General features: G+C 40.6%; 1 protein-coding gene across 5 annotated transcripts; it reads right to left on the bottom strand.

The window, feature by feature from the left end:
* Positions 1-3,046: 3,046 nt before the first annotated feature.
* LAMP2 (lysosomal associated membrane protein 2) lies at positions 3,047-16,114 on the bottom strand. 5 transcript variants are annotated; one of them, XM_075054256.1, is made up of 9 exons: positions 15,958-16,114; positions 14,705-14,823; positions 13,964-14,177; positions 13,157-13,318; positions 12,152-12,369; positions 11,497-11,616; positions 11,147-11,225; positions 10,133-10,300; positions 3,047-8,889 (listed from the first exon to the last, which is right to left on the bottom strand). In XM_075054256.1, the coding sequence occupies exons 1-9, from the start codon at positions 16,091-16,093 to the stop codon at positions 8,750-8,752; spliced, it is 1,356 nt and encodes a 451-aa protein (XP_074910357.1). In that variant the 5' UTR covers positions 16,094-16,114; the 3' UTR covers positions 3,047-8,749. The 5 variants fall into 5 exon arrangements, with proteins under 5 accessions (XP_074910357.1, XP_074910359.1, XP_074910361.1 ...); XM_075054258.1 differs by having other exon boundaries at positions 15,967-16,108; XM_075054260.1 differs by lacking the exon at positions 15,958-16,114 and adding an exon at positions 15,439-15,613.
* Between the last annotated feature and the right edge of the window lie 1,337 nt (positions 16,115-17,451).

Genomic DNA, 17,451 nt, shown 5'->3' with positions numbered 1-17,451 from the left:
TGTTTATATCTGTTCCCTACCTGCCTATTCGAAGGATTCATGAAGCAGTTGGTCCTTTAGCAGATGCTGGACCCATGCTTGGATCCAATCAACAAAGAAAGATCAACTAATTCAGATGTAAATGTGTGAACAGCTTAGAAGCAAAAGTTTGTTTCCCCACCAACATTCAGATCCAGGCACGCTGACAATCCCGTTGGAAAAGTTCTCGGAAGTGGCACGCGTGTTTACTTACACTAAAACAAAGCTTTATAAACACCACAGTCAACTTTATTTTCCATACACATATTCTGCTTTCGGCATATTTGTACAGTCATTTCAAGATTTAGAGAATTGTATACACCACTCTTCATGCTACCACAACCTTAAAGTGCTGGCTGAATTTTCGACTTCTGTTGAAGCCCAAAATAATAGCTTATATGTATATATCAAATATATACGTATGTGCATCTAGGAAATTGCCACATTTTACTAAAATAACCTAGCAAAAGTGATGCAAAATACTTGGATCTGCAATCTGAGCATGAAACCATAGATTGAACCCATCTGCTGGCAGCAGAGAAGCAACACACTCTGACAAGCAGGTGTTATTCAGAAATTGCCAGTCTCAAAATAACTCACCGTTTACCACTCTGGCAGGGAAATCAAGTATTGTGAAAGCAAAGGTACAACACAAAAGACCAAGACAACCAAAACCAAAGCACACGGTCCAACTCAGCAGCATTAAATTACACTCTTAAAAAAAGACAACTTGGTTCAAGAGCCTATTTGCAATACAAAAATCAGTTTTGTCAGATTCAGGTAAAGCTTATCTTTGGTCACAGTGAGGACAAGAATAATTGAATGTACAGGTATTTCTCAAACATCAAAACTCTATAGAAATCTCCCTTTCCTGAATATATAGCTATTGTGAGTTTCTTAAACATCAGTGTTGACTGTCTCCTTTGTGCATGTGAATTATTGAAGGTGCTTTCCCTACAACATAGATACAGGCTCGGTGCACAAAGAGATTAAATATTAAAGAAGCTTTAGTAAACACTTGCCACATCAGACAGAAACTTTGTGTGCCATCAGTAGCTCTCTGCAGACCTGGCAGCTCGTGCGCTGTCCCACAGCTGGAAATCGGGGTTTACTAGCTGCAAAAGGTTTTTACCAAGCTGGACCAAAGAGGCTGAAAGAGCAAGAGGCTTCTTTCATCCTATCAACATGAACCTGATGGGAATGAAGCAGAATACAACCACAAATGACTAGCTTCTATTTTGGTACAGCTTAGATATGGAACACAGAACTGCAAAAGGTATGGCATCAACAAAGAAAGCATCTTCAAACAAGGCAGATGCTCTTATTCCTTTGGAAGTCCCTTTCTTCACTAGATACATTCGCTTCAGCTTTATGATCAGCATTCCTCATACTAGAAATTTTGTGCTCTTACACTATTCAACTGTTGTTTGGGAGAGCAATAATTAGGAGGTTAAAGGCAGCTTAATCCTATCAAAACAGACCAGTTTTATACCTTCACTTGCATTCCCAGATCACAGCTTTTCAGTGACCCCGTTAACCCACAAAAGCTGTCCAAAGGAACTGCAGGAATCTCTGAACAAGCTGTGTTCTTAGTAACTCTTTGAGAGCTCTCAAAATACTCTTGAGCCTCACATGGACCCGTGCTGAAACATTGTGTAATTTCTTTTACGTGCACAGAATCAAAGCTGAGACAAACTGCAGGCAGTGAAATTCCAGCCTCCTGCCCTCATTTCGCAATTGAGCGCAGAACAAAAGGGAAAACAGTCAAACAAAACAGCACAGGATGCATTTCCTTTAGCAGACTGTTGGCTTTTCCGAGTTGTGAAAGTTCTCCAGGACTGAACCTTATCTTAGTGAATAAAAGACATTAAAGACATCACGCTAGCACAAAGCTATTTAACGTACATTAGCAGTCAACTTCTCCGTACTGATGTTAAACAAATTAATTTACTAGAAGAATCAGATGTTCTTCTCATATTATGTTAGTTTATTAGTGAGATCAGGTACTACCTTTACATTCAGAAGGAATAGGAAATTCAGACTGATTCACAAGAACAAGCTGCTAATGAAGAAAGACAACAGCCGTATGCCAAGTTCCCAACAGAAATCTGTTAAGAGCTTGGTATTCATTTTCCCATAGCACATACAGTCCCTTTCGACATAGCATTCACACCTTTAATTATGGTTTTAGGTTTAGCATTATCCAAGATAAGCTGTATGCAACTAGAAATTTTCTTGTATAAAAAGATAAAGAACAGAAATAAAGTTTCATAGATGTCTTCTTTACTCAAAATAATCACATTTCTCATGTGGACATGCATCAGCCCTACTCAATTCTATGGTCCTCAGAACACTTACTTTCTCTAAAATCGTACAATAGCTTCAAGTAATTCTGCAACTCATCTTCTGACTCATGGCACATTATTCTGTCGTGAATTGGTTTTTAAATTTTTTTTTAAATAAACTATGAATTCATTTGTTTTTCTTCTTTTTAAAGAGGCAGATCAGGGAGGCTGGGAAAAGGAGAAGGGCAGGAAAGGCAGCAACAGAGACGGAATTAAGAGATTATACAGACTGATAGCCAGTACGACTTTTTCTTCTTCCAATGATGTAAGATATAAAGACAAGAATGATAAGGAAGCCAAGCACCATGCCCACTGCGATGGGAATAAGAAAGTTCAGGTCAGAATCAGCAAAGCATTCTTCGGCTGCAGAAAGAAGAAAAACAAAAAAAGCAAGGGAGAATAAATTAGTAAAGGAAATCGAGCATTAGAAACCAAAGCAAGCAAGGAGCAAACAGACGTTTTTGAGAACTTACACTGTATTAGATACAATAGTGCATCTAAAGTCAAATCAGTATTGATTAAAGTATTGATAGAAAGACTGATTTCTTTCAACATATATACTACACACATAATTTGTATTGGTAACATACTTCTTCTGATGTGTATGTTTACTGAAAATGACAAGAGACAGCCGAGATACATATGCTGAAAGCACTGAATGGAAAACACTGAAAGACTCTCTCTTTGGGTGGTTAACTTTCTTTATTTTCAATTCAAATACAAGATAAAGGTTATCAGTTTCAGCTGAGAACTACGCAGACCTTACCAAAATCAACATAGGAGAAATAAAAAAAAAGAGACAGCTGTAATGCTACAGTAGTTTTTAACATACAGGTTGTAAGATATGTGATGAACTCCTTGCAGATACAAGCACTCATGCAGGGATTAGCAAACACCACTGGGAACTGAATTCAAACTCAGTGATACACCTTAGACGTGGAGGCAGGGCTTGGCGTTCCTCCCGTTTGTAAAGAGAGCAGAGCTCCGCCTGCGTGGTGCCGAGATGAGATGTTTAGTAAGATACCATATGGTGTCTGTGTACTGCTTCAACACTGCAAGGGTGCTTGACCTACATGCTTTTAATAAAGCAGAGCTCCTTATAAAACTTTTTTGCTTGAGTTTCTATTAGAACAGAGTTAAGTGTCATGCACACATTCAGTGCTTTATCAAAAGTTAGCTACTGTTTTAAGCGAATATTTAAACCATTTGAACCTCTAACTGCATCAGCCTTAATCATGGGAAATTTACTGTCTTGATTTAGCTCACTACAGTCCAGTAGATGCTTGCCACCACCCCTTCACAAAAGGCTACACAAAGCCTTTGGCTAAGAGGAAAGAAAACAACACAGGGAGGTTCAGCCCCTGAAAATACTAAACTCGGACAATCTGAATGCACCTACTGCCCAGCAGAGCAACACTTGGGAAGGAAAAAAAAGAGGAAAGGAAATATGTACCTTATGCAGTGAGCTATTTCAAAATATTCTGACTACTGACAAAGTATTTAAGCATCTTAAAAAGAGAACCGCATTTGATATTTAGTCATCTTTGTTCACTGAACATTAACGTACACAATTTAACTACTACATGCTGGATAACGGGTCATTAATACTAAACATAAATGAATTTGCTAGGGATGGAAGGTGCCCAACAGACAGCTACAGAAATTCCCTTTCTCTCTTCTTTAAAGGAAGGAGATCACCGCAATACACATCACACTATGGCACCTTACGAGGAATTTCCAGGATAAAAAGAGTTTAAAGTGTCATACCAGGAACATTCCATTCTTTACCTCTCTCCAGTTTGCCACTGTTGTTGGCACACATCTATCCATATATTGTTACTGTACATTGGTTACGAGCTTCAGAGAAGTGTCTTCAAATGCAGAACCTGGTAACTGTACAGCACGACAAGCAGACTCCACATTCAGGCCAGGAGGAATGGCTTTTTTGACATATTTGGTTGAATGTGTCTCCATTCAAAATAATCAGAAATTTTGGCCCCCAACATTTTTAGCCCCAGTATAAAAGGTATCTTCTGTTTTAATTCCGATCATGAGATGCAACCGATAGCCCAAATTTATGTGTTTTTATTGGTATATGCTATACAAGAGAACACCGCAGTTAATTTAAAATTAAAATTAAAAAAAGACGTTCATTGGCTGGAAAAGCTTCTTTTGCGTACTTTTAGCATGGCATCTTTAAGCTAGAAGATCAGAAATCTTTGTATCTTCGAGCACAATTGTAATATTTAGTAAAATGTATATAAGGCACAGTCAATAGTAATCAAAATAAACTGCAGTCTATGATAGATGATACACATTAATATTCAACATCCACGAGCACATACAAGTTAAATGCCATTTCCACAGACCAGAACACAACTATTTTTAGTCACATAGCACCACTGCACGTCTTCAATATTTTTAAATTAAAAGTGTAGTATTTTTGAGGAACTGAAATTAATTCACTGATTGATTATGAACTAGAACATATCTTAAGTTGTTAGGTTCAAACATAAACCATGACAATACATTCTGTAACATTTCTTAATCAGGTTTGTTTTTAACAAACTGTTTGCCTGACTTGGCAAGCAAGTCATCTTTTTGAGTTCAGATTTTTATTTTTTTTTATTAATAAAAAGTTAAGCCTTCCCATTTTAAAACTACTTGTATCCAGCATTACAGTGTTTCTTGTAATCAACAAATTAAGTCACCAAGTACTAGGACAACTAATCCTCCCAAAGCTGCTCCTACTGCTATAGGTACAATGAAGCTGTCTACTTCTGGGATGCAGTCTTCAGCTAAACAGAAAGAGGGCAAGTTTGAAAAAGAAATGCATTTAAATAGAAGTATTTAACATTAATCTCCCTGTAATTATTTAAAAGTCTTATGCCTTTCCCCAACAGGACATCAGACAGTTATCCATAAAAAACTGACCTCCCCCTGTCCCCAAAATATGATAGCAATAGTTTTCCTCACCAAACATCATAACTGGCTCGTCAGTCCATCATACACTTCCTTGACAAGCGTGTATCTGTGTATTACTGTAGATTTACCATTATTGTACACCACAGAATCCAGTCTTCCAGTGTCTAGATACTGCAAGTCTCCAGGAGAGACAATACTGGAGATAGAATTACAGTAAAACCAGTAACGCTTTGACCAAAAAAAAATAAAAAAAAAATAAAAAAAAAATCCAAAGTCTTTATACTTACTACAGGACAGCAGTAACTCCTGCTTGTTCCAAGTTTTGTCACAGACTCTTGCAGACTGATTTGTACTGATAATTTGACAGAAATTTGATGCCTGCAGTCCCACTGTAGTTTAAATTCACTTTGACTGATTTACATCCTTAGGAACCCCACTGTTAAGCTCTTTAACAAAAGCCTATCAAAATACTTCTGTTTTTCTTCACAGTACAAAAAGCTTGCACTTCAGAAAGGTGCTAACGTTATTTTGACTTTGTGTAGCAGATAAGAAGGTAGCTTTAACATAATCATTATGTAAGCGGTGCAGGCTAGAATCAAGAAGAAAGGGTAAAGGATCAGATCACACTTTTTCCTCTTATCTTGTGAACTCCGTGGTCATATGACAGGCCAGAAAGAGGTATGATAAAGGGAAAGCTAGCATCTCTCTTGATGCAGAATAGTATAGAGTAGTAGTGTTACCCAAAGAACTGTCAGCACAGACACAATCAACACAGCTTCTACCATAGAGGATGAAGCTACTAACCAATTCCCAGATGGCTCCCTAATGCTTTCCCACTTCCGCTGAATGCAGAGACTGATTTTATTTTCCAGGACTGCAAGAAGAAACCAAACTGTTCACAGCTATACACCAATTTAAGATGGTGAGCAAAATCAATCATAAAGCTATCTTGTCTGGACAAAGCTACAATTGGCAAAAAAGTTTACAAGCAAATATCTAATGATGAGCAGATGTAGTGTCTCAATTGTCTTCTGCTAGTGGACTGTGTACCCAAGCACACTTCAGCATATGCTGCAAAACAAAACATTAAGACACAGACAACAGAGGACGCTTCAAGGAGCATCTTCACCAGCTATGTAACAGAATCTGGGATGTAGACTAATTGAAGTTGACCTTACTCATTTAGTTTATTTTCTTTAAATAAAGACAGTACAAGATGTCTGTTTTCAAATCAGTTAAAAAATGTGAACAAGTTTCCTTAAGAAATAGAACAATCTTTATTATTTAGAGCACATGTTGAACAGGTTGACAGTTCCCTACGGAGCAATACATAGAGGAAAACTAGTGGTTTTATAACAACAGGCAGCCAGGTGAAACTTAGATGTTTTTTGAACCAGTTATCTGCACGTCAGTCTAGGAGTATGTTAATCTCTGAGCCAACATACTTGCAAATGAAGATTAAGTTGCAGGTTTTTGCAAAGATACTTCTAGTATTGTTGAATTTTGGGAACAGTTTGCACTCATCTTCTATACTGTCACTTGGAAACCGTACACAGTCCAAAAATTTACATGGTCAGATGAATACAGTGTGGTAACTACTCCTTAACAGAAATGCATGTGTAGCTGGTGCCACTGAACATCAGTCACAAAAGTGCTAAAAATCTAGATGAACTTCTGCATTTGAGGATATATTAATATGAAAGTCATTAGATCCACTTTTTTTTTTAATTAAAATGGAAAGTCTTGAAGCCTATTTCAGGATTAAAATTATAGTAGTTCTCCACTTTCATTAAAATGAATTTCAGTAACTGATGCAAGACTCAAGCTGTAGACTACAAGCTCTAGTAAGCATTATCCACCCAAACTTGCTTCCTTGGCAAGAGTAAACCGTTTTTACAAAAAAAAAAAAATTACTGAAAGAAGTGTATTTTATGATTTGTATACAAACATGCCACAGACATTTCTACAACCCTAGAAAACACTAATAAAACACTAAACCGGCTTTGATGCAGGTTAAACTCATTCTAAAGAGGGAAACAACGTTATGTTCATTAAATAACTAGTTTAGGCAGCTCATGTTATGACATATGCAAAAAAAGCCACACTTACCTAAAAGTCAAAAAAACTTTTTTTTTTTTCCCCATGCAGTAAAAACTATGTATTACAGCACAAGTAGGCCAGAGAAAAGTTGTGCAGCAAGGGTTAGTCTCTACAGAGCTGCAGTTTAAGAACAGTCCAGTTGCGCTGCATTTTTTTTAAGCTAGTTATCCTTTCCATACAGCAAGGAAAAACAGGTGTTGTGGGCCCATCTCAGACTTGTTTGGCTTTTGCATTCTTAACATTAATAAATGCTACATAGCAAACAATCAAACACAAACTACATTAAACATTCAGAATGCCAATGGCGGGCAGTTATAATGTGAATTTTGATTGGCAGAGAACCATTCAAGATGAAGATTTAGACAGCTCAAGCTGCAACAGCAGATACTGGCTCATTAAATGAAAGCATCTTTAAACAATAGTCATTCAAAGCAACAAGACAGACCAGTTCTGTGCAGAGTATGATATAAAGTTAAGTGCACTTTAAAGTTCTGGAATATTTAGAAAGGTTATTCCCTTTAAACTGATGCCAGCAAAAAAGCTTGCATTAATTTAGCAGAACTCTGCCTCAGTTGAGTATTTTAGATGATTGCCAAGGTATAATAAGTGATGAAGAATTCAGTGCCTAACAGTAATATATATATTTTTTTAATGCATTTGGAAACAGCACTGAAGTCTTCCTATATATCCACCATTTGGCAAGTATAGGTTACTCATTTTGTTTGTACAGCCAGGGTATAGGAATGATTCCTGAAACTACACCAAGGCAGGAGTAAACTACTCAAATTCTGGTAAAGCTAAGTAAGTTACTGCTGCCATTTCAAAAGATCACTTAATCACCAGCCTAAAGTTCAATTCTATGAAAAACGAAGTTGTTACTGGGCATTGTACAATCCTTGTTAAATACTATACGAGTCAACATAGTGACTAATGCTGCCAGCTTAACCCACAATTATGACAACAACTAAGGAACGCACAGGAGAAGCAAGTACAAATTCTATGCTATTCTGGGAGTTGCCCAATGCACATCAGTTTAGAATGTGTTCTTGTTTCAGGCTACAATTTGTAAAAAGCAGAAATAAATCCTCAACACTTCAGGGTTTTTGCAAGATAAAATCCTTAGCCTAGCAATTCTTCCAGTATTTGACATCTTCAAAACAGCTATGAAACCCACGTCGTCTTCTTAGAGCAGGAAAACTAAAAATGTAGTTCTGCTTCATCTGAGAGAAACATTCTCCCTTTGTTTCTGAACTCCAATTAGCTGTGGCTAGTAATTACTCTTAAGTTTTGGGTCTTTTTTGGACTTCAGAACTTGCACTTGCTTTGTTTAGAGTGAAATCAGAACAGGAATCACATTAGATTCACAAAGTTTGATATCCAGCATAGCTTTTTCTTCTGCCAATTATGTAAGCAACCACTATAATGGCAATCAAGCCAGCAAGTGCAGCACCAACTACAATTGGGATTAGAATGCTGTCATCATCCAGCGAACACTCCTGGGCTGTAGATGAGAAAAAGGTTGCAACAAGGAATAAATAAAGACAGAATACTTGCCAAGTGTGGTATAAAAATCTGTTTTCCTTAATATGGTGTTAGAAAAAAAAAAATCAAGTACTATTACATCTTTAAACTAAGAGAGAAAGAACTGAAGAGGTCTCATGGGTATATCTAGCGTATAGTAAGCATTATAATCACTTGGAATGTTTGATAAACTATAGTAAGCTAACAACGTACAAGTTTTCATGTGCACAGGATCTGTACTAGTCAAGCCATTCTTCTACTTTTAAGACAGAACCAGGCTTATTTCATTCTTAAAGCAAGTCTGGTGCTTTTACTCATTAAGAATAAAGTGACCTAGATTTGGTATCAAGAACCTATCCAGAATGGATACATGTTACAGAGAAATGAAATAACTATAATTAGAAGAAGCTAGCTGCAGCTTGAACTAGAGTGAAATGGGACCTTAACACTTTAGAAGGTATTATGATAAACACTGTTTACCCTTCATACATTTGGGGAGTTAACTTACCTCTGCCTAAAAAAAGTCCAAAAATCTGCACCCAATCTATTTGTCTACAGATTAGTCTAGTCTAATAAGACTGTGCTGCAAGTATTATCATTAAGTACAAAGACCAGGTTACACTAAAGATTGAGGTCATTTAAGCCATTCTAGTTTTCCCCAGACAAGACCAGGATAATGCAGTAAAACATTTTAGAATCTTTCTTTAGGTCTGGATATTCAAGATTGCTTCTGAAAGAAGCTCTGTCAGTTCATTTTTTTTCCCCAACACTCCTATACCTTAGACTGACAGGTAAAAAGAAATGAAACACCTAACGGTATCACTGAAGTCCACTTCTACTAAAGTTTTGTCCCATTTTCTTATATATTTGAGCTACAAAAAGCTCTATGTCAAGATGATGTCAGATAATTTCTAACCTATTCTGCAAGGCAACACTCAAGTCTGTCTTCAGCGTCTCTAGCTCCTTCAAGTTTTGTGAAGGAGAACCAACCAACATACCCAGCAGACATTTTTTTAAGTGAGAACAAAGCTTTCCTTGAACTTGAATGTCAGTCTCCTAACTTTTCTTCATTTCATGTGTAAATAAAACCCCACACCCCCCCAACAAAAAATAATGGAACAAGAGTTTCAAAAATAAAGCGCTTGTGCCGAACACTGGTGCTTTTTAGCTACTAAGAATTTTGCAAGCATTGCAAGAATTAACAAAAAAAAAAGAACTCTTACCTGTAGAGAATTTATTTGCCTTCACAAGGAATGGCTGAATCCATAGATTAAAAGTATGTACTTGAAAATCTTCATTAATCTCAAGAGTTTGCTCTTTTCGGCACATGTAAGAACTACCAAGGTAAGCATCCCACTTGCTGAAATTGTTGTTATCTGCATTTGAAATGACTAAACAAAGCAGGGGGGGGGGGAAAAAAAAAAAAAAAAAAGAGAGACGGGAATTTGTATGCCCACTTTAAATGCAAGAGAGTTGCCAATACAGTCATAAGACTAAGGAGCTGAATCTAGATGGGCCAAGTTTTCGACACTGACTACTCTGAAAAACAGGGTAGTCTGAAGCGTGATTGACCCGCTTAACAAAAAGTAGTCAGGCACTGAAGTTATTTGAGTACTTAGCAGTAACCTATCCTCCATACGGACATGACATTAGGCTTTCCTTGTACCTCCACTCATCCCACCATTGCAGAGCTGCCAGTGTTTTAGCTTTAATGCTCTTTTAACTGTAGTAGCCGTGACAAGCAACTTCAAAAAAAACCCCAACAAACATACTTTCGATTTGGAAAAAAGCATGCTTTTGTTTTTGAAGGACTGATATCTTTTCCCAGGGAGAATTAAGTAGAAGTGGTTGGAAGATACAGCAACATCTTCAATCAAAGAAGACAACAGCTGGTTTCAGAAAAACAAAAAGCTTCAGTTGGTACAACTGTTATTATACACCTCAAAAAACTGTGTTACTGAAAACAGTTAAAGAAGTCCTCTTAATTTATACACATTTATCACAAAGTAAGAGACTCCATTAGCAGAAGTTTCAGGAAAAGAGAATGATCCCCCACTGCTGTTTAAAGTACGTCTTATAGCCATTTCTGCTTATTACTTTTGTTCCTACCAACTTAAAGACTTAAAGTAAGAAGTAACAGTAAGCATGAACAGCATTGAAAAAGTCACAAGTATTTGATTAATACAGGCATTGAATAAAAGCTTACACTTGCTTTAAAAGCAGATACTATTTCTTACCAGAACCATTCAGACGGTTGAGCAGTGTAACATTCACCTCTTTCAGATAAAATTTTTGTACACTTGCACTTGCATTTTTCTGTTTAAGAAGCAAGAACCAACTGTCAGTGTGCAATTCCACATTTTTAATAACACATGCTTTACAAAGGCTAACACATTTATCACAGTCTTACATTTTCTGTAATTTTAACCCAATTCTCCATTTGTCTTGAGGCAGTCATCTAGCCAGTTCCACTTCCTACGTGGGAACAGCCTACCACCAGCAAGCGACAGAAGGATTTTACTATGAAGGATCATCATGCAATACTGTTAAAGTGGCAACTTAGTTCAAAATAAAAGAAGTTACTTACAACAACAAATGTAAAACTGATCAGTGTGCTATTTCCATCATTCAGTTTCAGAGTAGCTGTTGTGTTACCACATGTACCATCTGCGCTAGTTGTCTTTGGATTGATGTTGATCAGAAGAGGCTGAAATACAGACAGAATCACATCAAAGACATTCAGCTGCCATTTGGAATCCACTGTTTCACTCAGTAGCAGTCTTAGGCTAGAAGAACTTGTCATGAAGATGACAGCAGGAAGATTGAGCCTGGCTACTATTGAACCAAGGCTACTTGAGTTAAGTTTACATGCTGGTAATACTGAAGCAAACAAATTGCCCAGTGAAGCCTGATTTTGTTGACCTAATACAACAGGTTAGCTTTGGCTCCCTCTGTGGGGAAAGACACTATCTGCAAGGACCGACAGCTTTAAAAGCTAGGAAAGTTCCAGGCTTTTAATAATGTTAGAGGTACTCCTAGTAACAAGTTACCCTGAATCCACGTAAGGTTTTGAAGCTAGATATTATGCTACAAAACTATTCTGATGTCAGAGAGGTGCTACGTACAATACTTAGAAGCAGTTCTGGACAGCCAACAGAGTACAAAGCAAATAGCCTGCACTCACATTTCATACCAAATAACTACAACAACCTTTCTACTCTTCTAAAATAGAAGAGAAGCACCTTGTCGCGGGAAACATTCAGCTGCAGCCCCACAGTAGCCAGAAGACAAGTTTTGTTTCCACTTTTGAGAGAATAGTTTCCTGTGTCTGGATTCTCCACAGGTTTGGGAGCAGTGGTTGGAGCAGGTGATAAAGTGGTGGTAGGTGCAGTAGTTACATTGGCAATAGTAGGCGGAACAGTAGGTGCAGAAGTAGGTGTGTCAGCACGACATCTAGACTCTGAAAAGAAATTTTAACCACCATTTCAGTGCTGAAATTTTATTAAAGTCTTAAGACTCGGAGGTCAATTCAATACAGATACCAATTTCTCTGTTGAAATCTAGGCTCACTAGGACTCTGCTCAGCACCAAGTCAGAAGTCTCAAACTCAGCACTATGGCACAGTATTTCAAACAATTTATAGCTACCATTTATTCTCAGAAATTATGTGAGGCCCACAGTTTTAAATCCATGTAGCATATGCAGTACTACTTACCTCTGACACACAGAAGTGAAACACAGGGACAAAGACAGCTAAGTGGTTACAGCAGTGTGCTATGTATTTGCTGTAGACAAAGTAAGCAACCCTATGTAGCAGGGTGATGCGCTCATCTCATTTTGAGTAGTTGAGATATGAGATGAGACAACAGGTTCTGAACTATTTAAATGAAAAAGCAGAGGCTACCACTGAAAATGGAAGGTAGTCTGTTAAAAAACTTGAATCTCAAATGATCTCAGTCAGCAACAGTAGTTCTGGAGTGCATATTTTTAATACCCCAATTACTGGAATACACACTTTATTAGACTACCACCATGGCACAGGAACAACCTACATTACTATCTACTGCTAAATCTGTTCTACTAATCTATTTTCCAGGAACAAGGAAAGACATACTAAAGGATATTTACATGAGTATTATTCAACACAGCACATCTTAGAACTGGTGGATTTTTTTTATTATGGGACTTTGCTCCCTGCACTGAGGTGCAATACAAAAAAAAGCTCATTCACAAATTGAAACGCTCACCTTTTTTACTGATTGTGCCATTCTGAACAAAAGCCTGCACAGTAACATTCCAGAAAATCTGCGTTACGTTCTCTGCTTCAACAAAGTCAGTATTATGACAGACGAAGACGTTATTCAGTTGAACTGGATGCATAATATCCTTTACAACAATAGTAACTGGTCCTAGAAATAAGCACAAATATTTTAATGCCTGATGAACTACAAGAACATTTATAGGTAGCATTATGTTTTATGTAATTCCACAAGACAAAGAGTAAGAAATAATTAAGTTTAACATTCCTAACCTCTCTTGAATGTTTTACTTGTGTCCTGACCTGAAGCGCTAAGTAATGTGGAGAAATAACCAAGCTTCCAGAACTATACAAGCCATTAGAAAGGTGAACCCTTTTACTTAAGTTTTTATTTAAGGAAAAAAAAAATAATCCTATTATTAGTAGGTATTAGTACACAGAATGCCTAACACTGTATTGCTTTGCTAGGTGGAAGGTCAAGTAGGGCACACTAAAATTAATCTGCTGTATGCCTGCTGTCTACTAGCAGCACCTCACTGATCAAGGCTGTTCAAATAGTTAATCTTCCCCTTCTGCTCCGCTTAAAAGAATTATATGCTCTGTGAAGCTAACCAGTCTGTATTCTTATCCAGTAGGCAGGTATGATGAACAATAGTTAGGGAGTATATGACATAGAACTCATTAGGTACATTACTAGTCCTTCTAACTTTGAAAAAGCCAACAAAGGTCAGGTACAGGAGATCTGACACTGATGGCCGAGATTGTTTTGTAATTAGGATTCTGCACTGAACATTACCTTTTCTTTTAGCATCAGGAAATACAGCAGTATCATTGGTGTTGTAGGTAAAAGTGATGAAGTCCCCCTGGTAAGTTTCATTAGTTTTTGTAAAGTTAATGCTCCAAGAGTGACCTTCTCCAAACTGTACTGCCAGAAGCGCAGCTTGTGTGTCATTGCCACAGACGCTTCCATTGTGTGTCACACTGGATGACAAATGCAACGTTGTGTTTTTCTAGAAGAGAAGGGTAATTTTAAATGTTTTCACAAATAGCAGTTCTTCCCCATGACAACATTATAAACCTGCTTGAGTTAGATGGAACCTTGCACAAGGTTAGCGAGATTATTTTAGGTTATTCTACAAAATTATGAAAAAGTCTCCATGACATCTGAATTAGAAAGGAGCCATATCAGATTCAAGTCCAGAAGTACAAATCTAACTTGGCTGTAAATCTTGACTGTGCTGAGCTGCAATTTACATTTACTATTTGGGCTAAGAACATTACTACACTGATACACAAAAACCATCAAGCGTGACCAGTGTGCCATTTAAGTAAGTGCAATAGGGCACCTTCACTTATTTGTATTATTGAGAACTTCTGCTTTGTTTTAAAATGAATATTTAGGAATACTCTTAACAACTGACTTAACAACAACAACAACAAAAGTAAAAACCCAAACATCCTAGGTAAAAGAGTACACTTAAACTCTTACCCCGGACAAAAACACAGCTCTCAACAAAAGTTACCTCCAAATACTTACGTAATCGCTACTGTTTGTTTCATATGTTATCAAGAATCTCATCATCCATTTCGCATACAGGCACGTAGCATTAGAGGCATCCTTTACATCTACTTCCACTGCATAGGACTGGAAAAAGCCTATAACATATGATTATTAGCTATTAAGACATTGCTTTTACTTCATTTTCTAGAGCCACTTAAGAGGACAGCTCATTACAAAGTAGTAAATTATTTCAGGACTGGATTCAATTTGCCAGACACTGAAAGAGTAGCCAGATTTGTAAAAAGTATTAAAACTAGGAAGCATATTGTGAAGTTATTAAAACTAGATAAAAAAATTGAGAGAATTTATAGTCCGTTTACCTGACAAAGACTAATAATCTAAATGAGCGTTAGCTTTCTGGTGACAAACAGAGTAAACTGAAGTGCATGAACACAGCACTTAAAAGAATGTACTGCTTGCAGACCAGGGTCTTCCTGTTATCTGTTTCATCAGTGGTATGACTCAAGCTGACCTCTGAGAGATGAGATCGGGGCGCCTTCATCGCATGTCTGCAATTTCTGGCTCACAAGGCAGGGACGTTGAAGTCCCTTTACGTTTTTAGGGAACTTTTTATAGTTGCCGGATCGTTACCCCAGTGAATCTCAGCAGAGGCGTTCCCCACCCCGGCCAGTTGTGACCGCTGACCCCCACGGCTCTGCCCGGCCCCTGGTGAGGAGGCCTGACGCGACCCACACCCTCAGCTCACCCACCTCCTGGAAGCCCCGCTCCGGCAGACCACCCCGACGGCCGGGCCCCTCACTGAAACACACGCACCACCCGCCCGGCTTCCACCCGTCCCTGGGAAAGGCGCCGGACCGGACCGTCTCTCCCCCCGCCTCGGCCCGACGCGGCCACCCCGTCAGCGCCACCGGCAACGGGGTCCCGCTAGGCCAGCGCGACACGCCTCGCCCCCCCCCCCCCCCCCCCCCCCGCTCCCCTTCTGCGGGTGACAGGGCGGCGGCGAGGGGGGGGAGGCAGCAGCTCGGCGCCGCCTCCGCTCCGGGGAACCCGCCGCCGCCGGGCTGAGGCGGCCCCGGCCCCGCGCGCGCCCGACCGTTGCCCGACGCCGCGTCACGTGCGCGGCGGAGGGGGAGGGGGGGCGCCCGCGGAGGCACCTGCCACCGCCTCCTCCTCCTCCTCCTCCTCCTCCCCCCCCCCCCCCGCCGCCGCTGCCGCCCGTAGGCCCAGCGCCCACCCGCGGGCGTGGGGACGGCGGCCGCCCCGCTCACCGGAGATACCGAGGAGGAGGAGGAAGAGGAGGCAGGAGGCGCGCGTCTCCATGCCGCCGGCGGCGGGCGCAGGGGCGCCGAGAAGCAGCGAGTGGCGAGCGGCCGAGGCGAGCGGGCCCGATAAAAACCTCGCCATCGGTCATGTGAGGGGAGGGGCGGCGCCGGCCGCGCGCCGCCAATCGCCGCGCCGGTGCTCGATTCGATGGCTCGCGGACAGGACGCTCGCCGCGTAACCGCCTCGGGCGGGCGGTGGTTCGGTGGGGCTCCGCAGGCCCAGCGGGGCCTGGCGGGGGAGCGGCGGAGTCCGCCTGCCCCTGACCTGTGCGGGCACTGCGGGGTTACCGGCGGCTTGCCTTGGCCCTCGGCAGCCTTTGCTGCCTCCACTGGGGCCGCTGTAGGTTGAGAAGAGAAAGCCGAGCAGAGGTATGCGTTCAAAGGAGTGTAATACAGAGCCTTTCACTGCCAAAAATAAAGAATGAAGATATTCTCCGTGCTCACCATAAATAAAAAGGGGGAGAAACGGGCTAAATTGACCTAAGTATTCAAGTGGGTGGTGCAGGAGCGGCAGAGCACTGCAGGGGGTGATCGCGCAGGGTCAGGGGGTGGGCAGGCCTGCCCTGGCAAAATGGCGGCCTGAGGTGTTCTGCAGGTGTCCCTCCTGGCTGACACGACTGTCGTCGTTGTCCGTCCTCCCGCGTCGCCCTGGGCCAACCGGGGATGGTCTCGGCCTCTCTGGGGGCCTGTGTCTCCGCCGTGACTGGGCAGGAACCTTTCCAGTCATGGCCTCCGTGAAGCAGGGAGGGGGAATGGCACCAGCACCGAGAACCGGAATGCTTTGCTGCGTTTTGGCTGGTGCTGGAATGCAAAACATGGGGCAGAAAGAAGGTGGGAAAAAGGAGCTGCTTGGTGCAAATGAGGGAGGAAAGAGCCAGTGGGCTGGAGTGGGGGAGAAGACAGGAGTGGACGGGAAACCTGGTGGATCTGAGACTGGAAGGATGTATAAAATGGGATGGACGTTGGGTTGCAGCCTGGAGAGTATTGATTGGGAGGGGGGGGGAGAAAGGCTGGCTTGGCAAAGAAAGGGGAGATGGGGAAGAAGAGATTGAGGCTGGGAGACAGCAAGGAAAATGGCAGGCAGATGCTCAGCTGCCTGAGGCGGCAGGAGCTCTAGCCTCAGCGAGGAAGGGCCCTCTTGGAATAACATATTGCTGTTTCTGATGCTGTGGGAGAACTGCAAATAGTATTTTGAATAATAAGACGCTAAGAGACATGCGCAGTCATGGGGGGAAGAAAATGAAAGCGCTTGAAGAGGACAATAAAACACATTGACCTGATATAATGAGACAGTGGGATTGTAGATGGTGTCAATAAGAAAGCAGTTATGAAGTCTTGAGGAAGTTGAAATAATGGAATATATGATGAAATGTCAGTTAAATACTCTCAGTTGTATACTTGCAATACCGTACTTTTCCAAAGAATATCACAAAACCAAAC

This window comes from Buteo buteo, chromosome 22 (assembly GCF_964188355.1).
Source record: "Buteo buteo chromosome 22, bButBut1.hap1.1, whole genome shotgun sequence".
Taxonomy (NCBI): domain Eukaryota; kingdom Metazoa; phylum Chordata; class Aves; order Accipitriformes; family Accipitridae; genus Buteo; species Buteo buteo.
The sequence above is the reverse complement of the archived record's forward strand: the minus strand, read 5'-3'. Positions and strand labels throughout refer to the sequence as shown.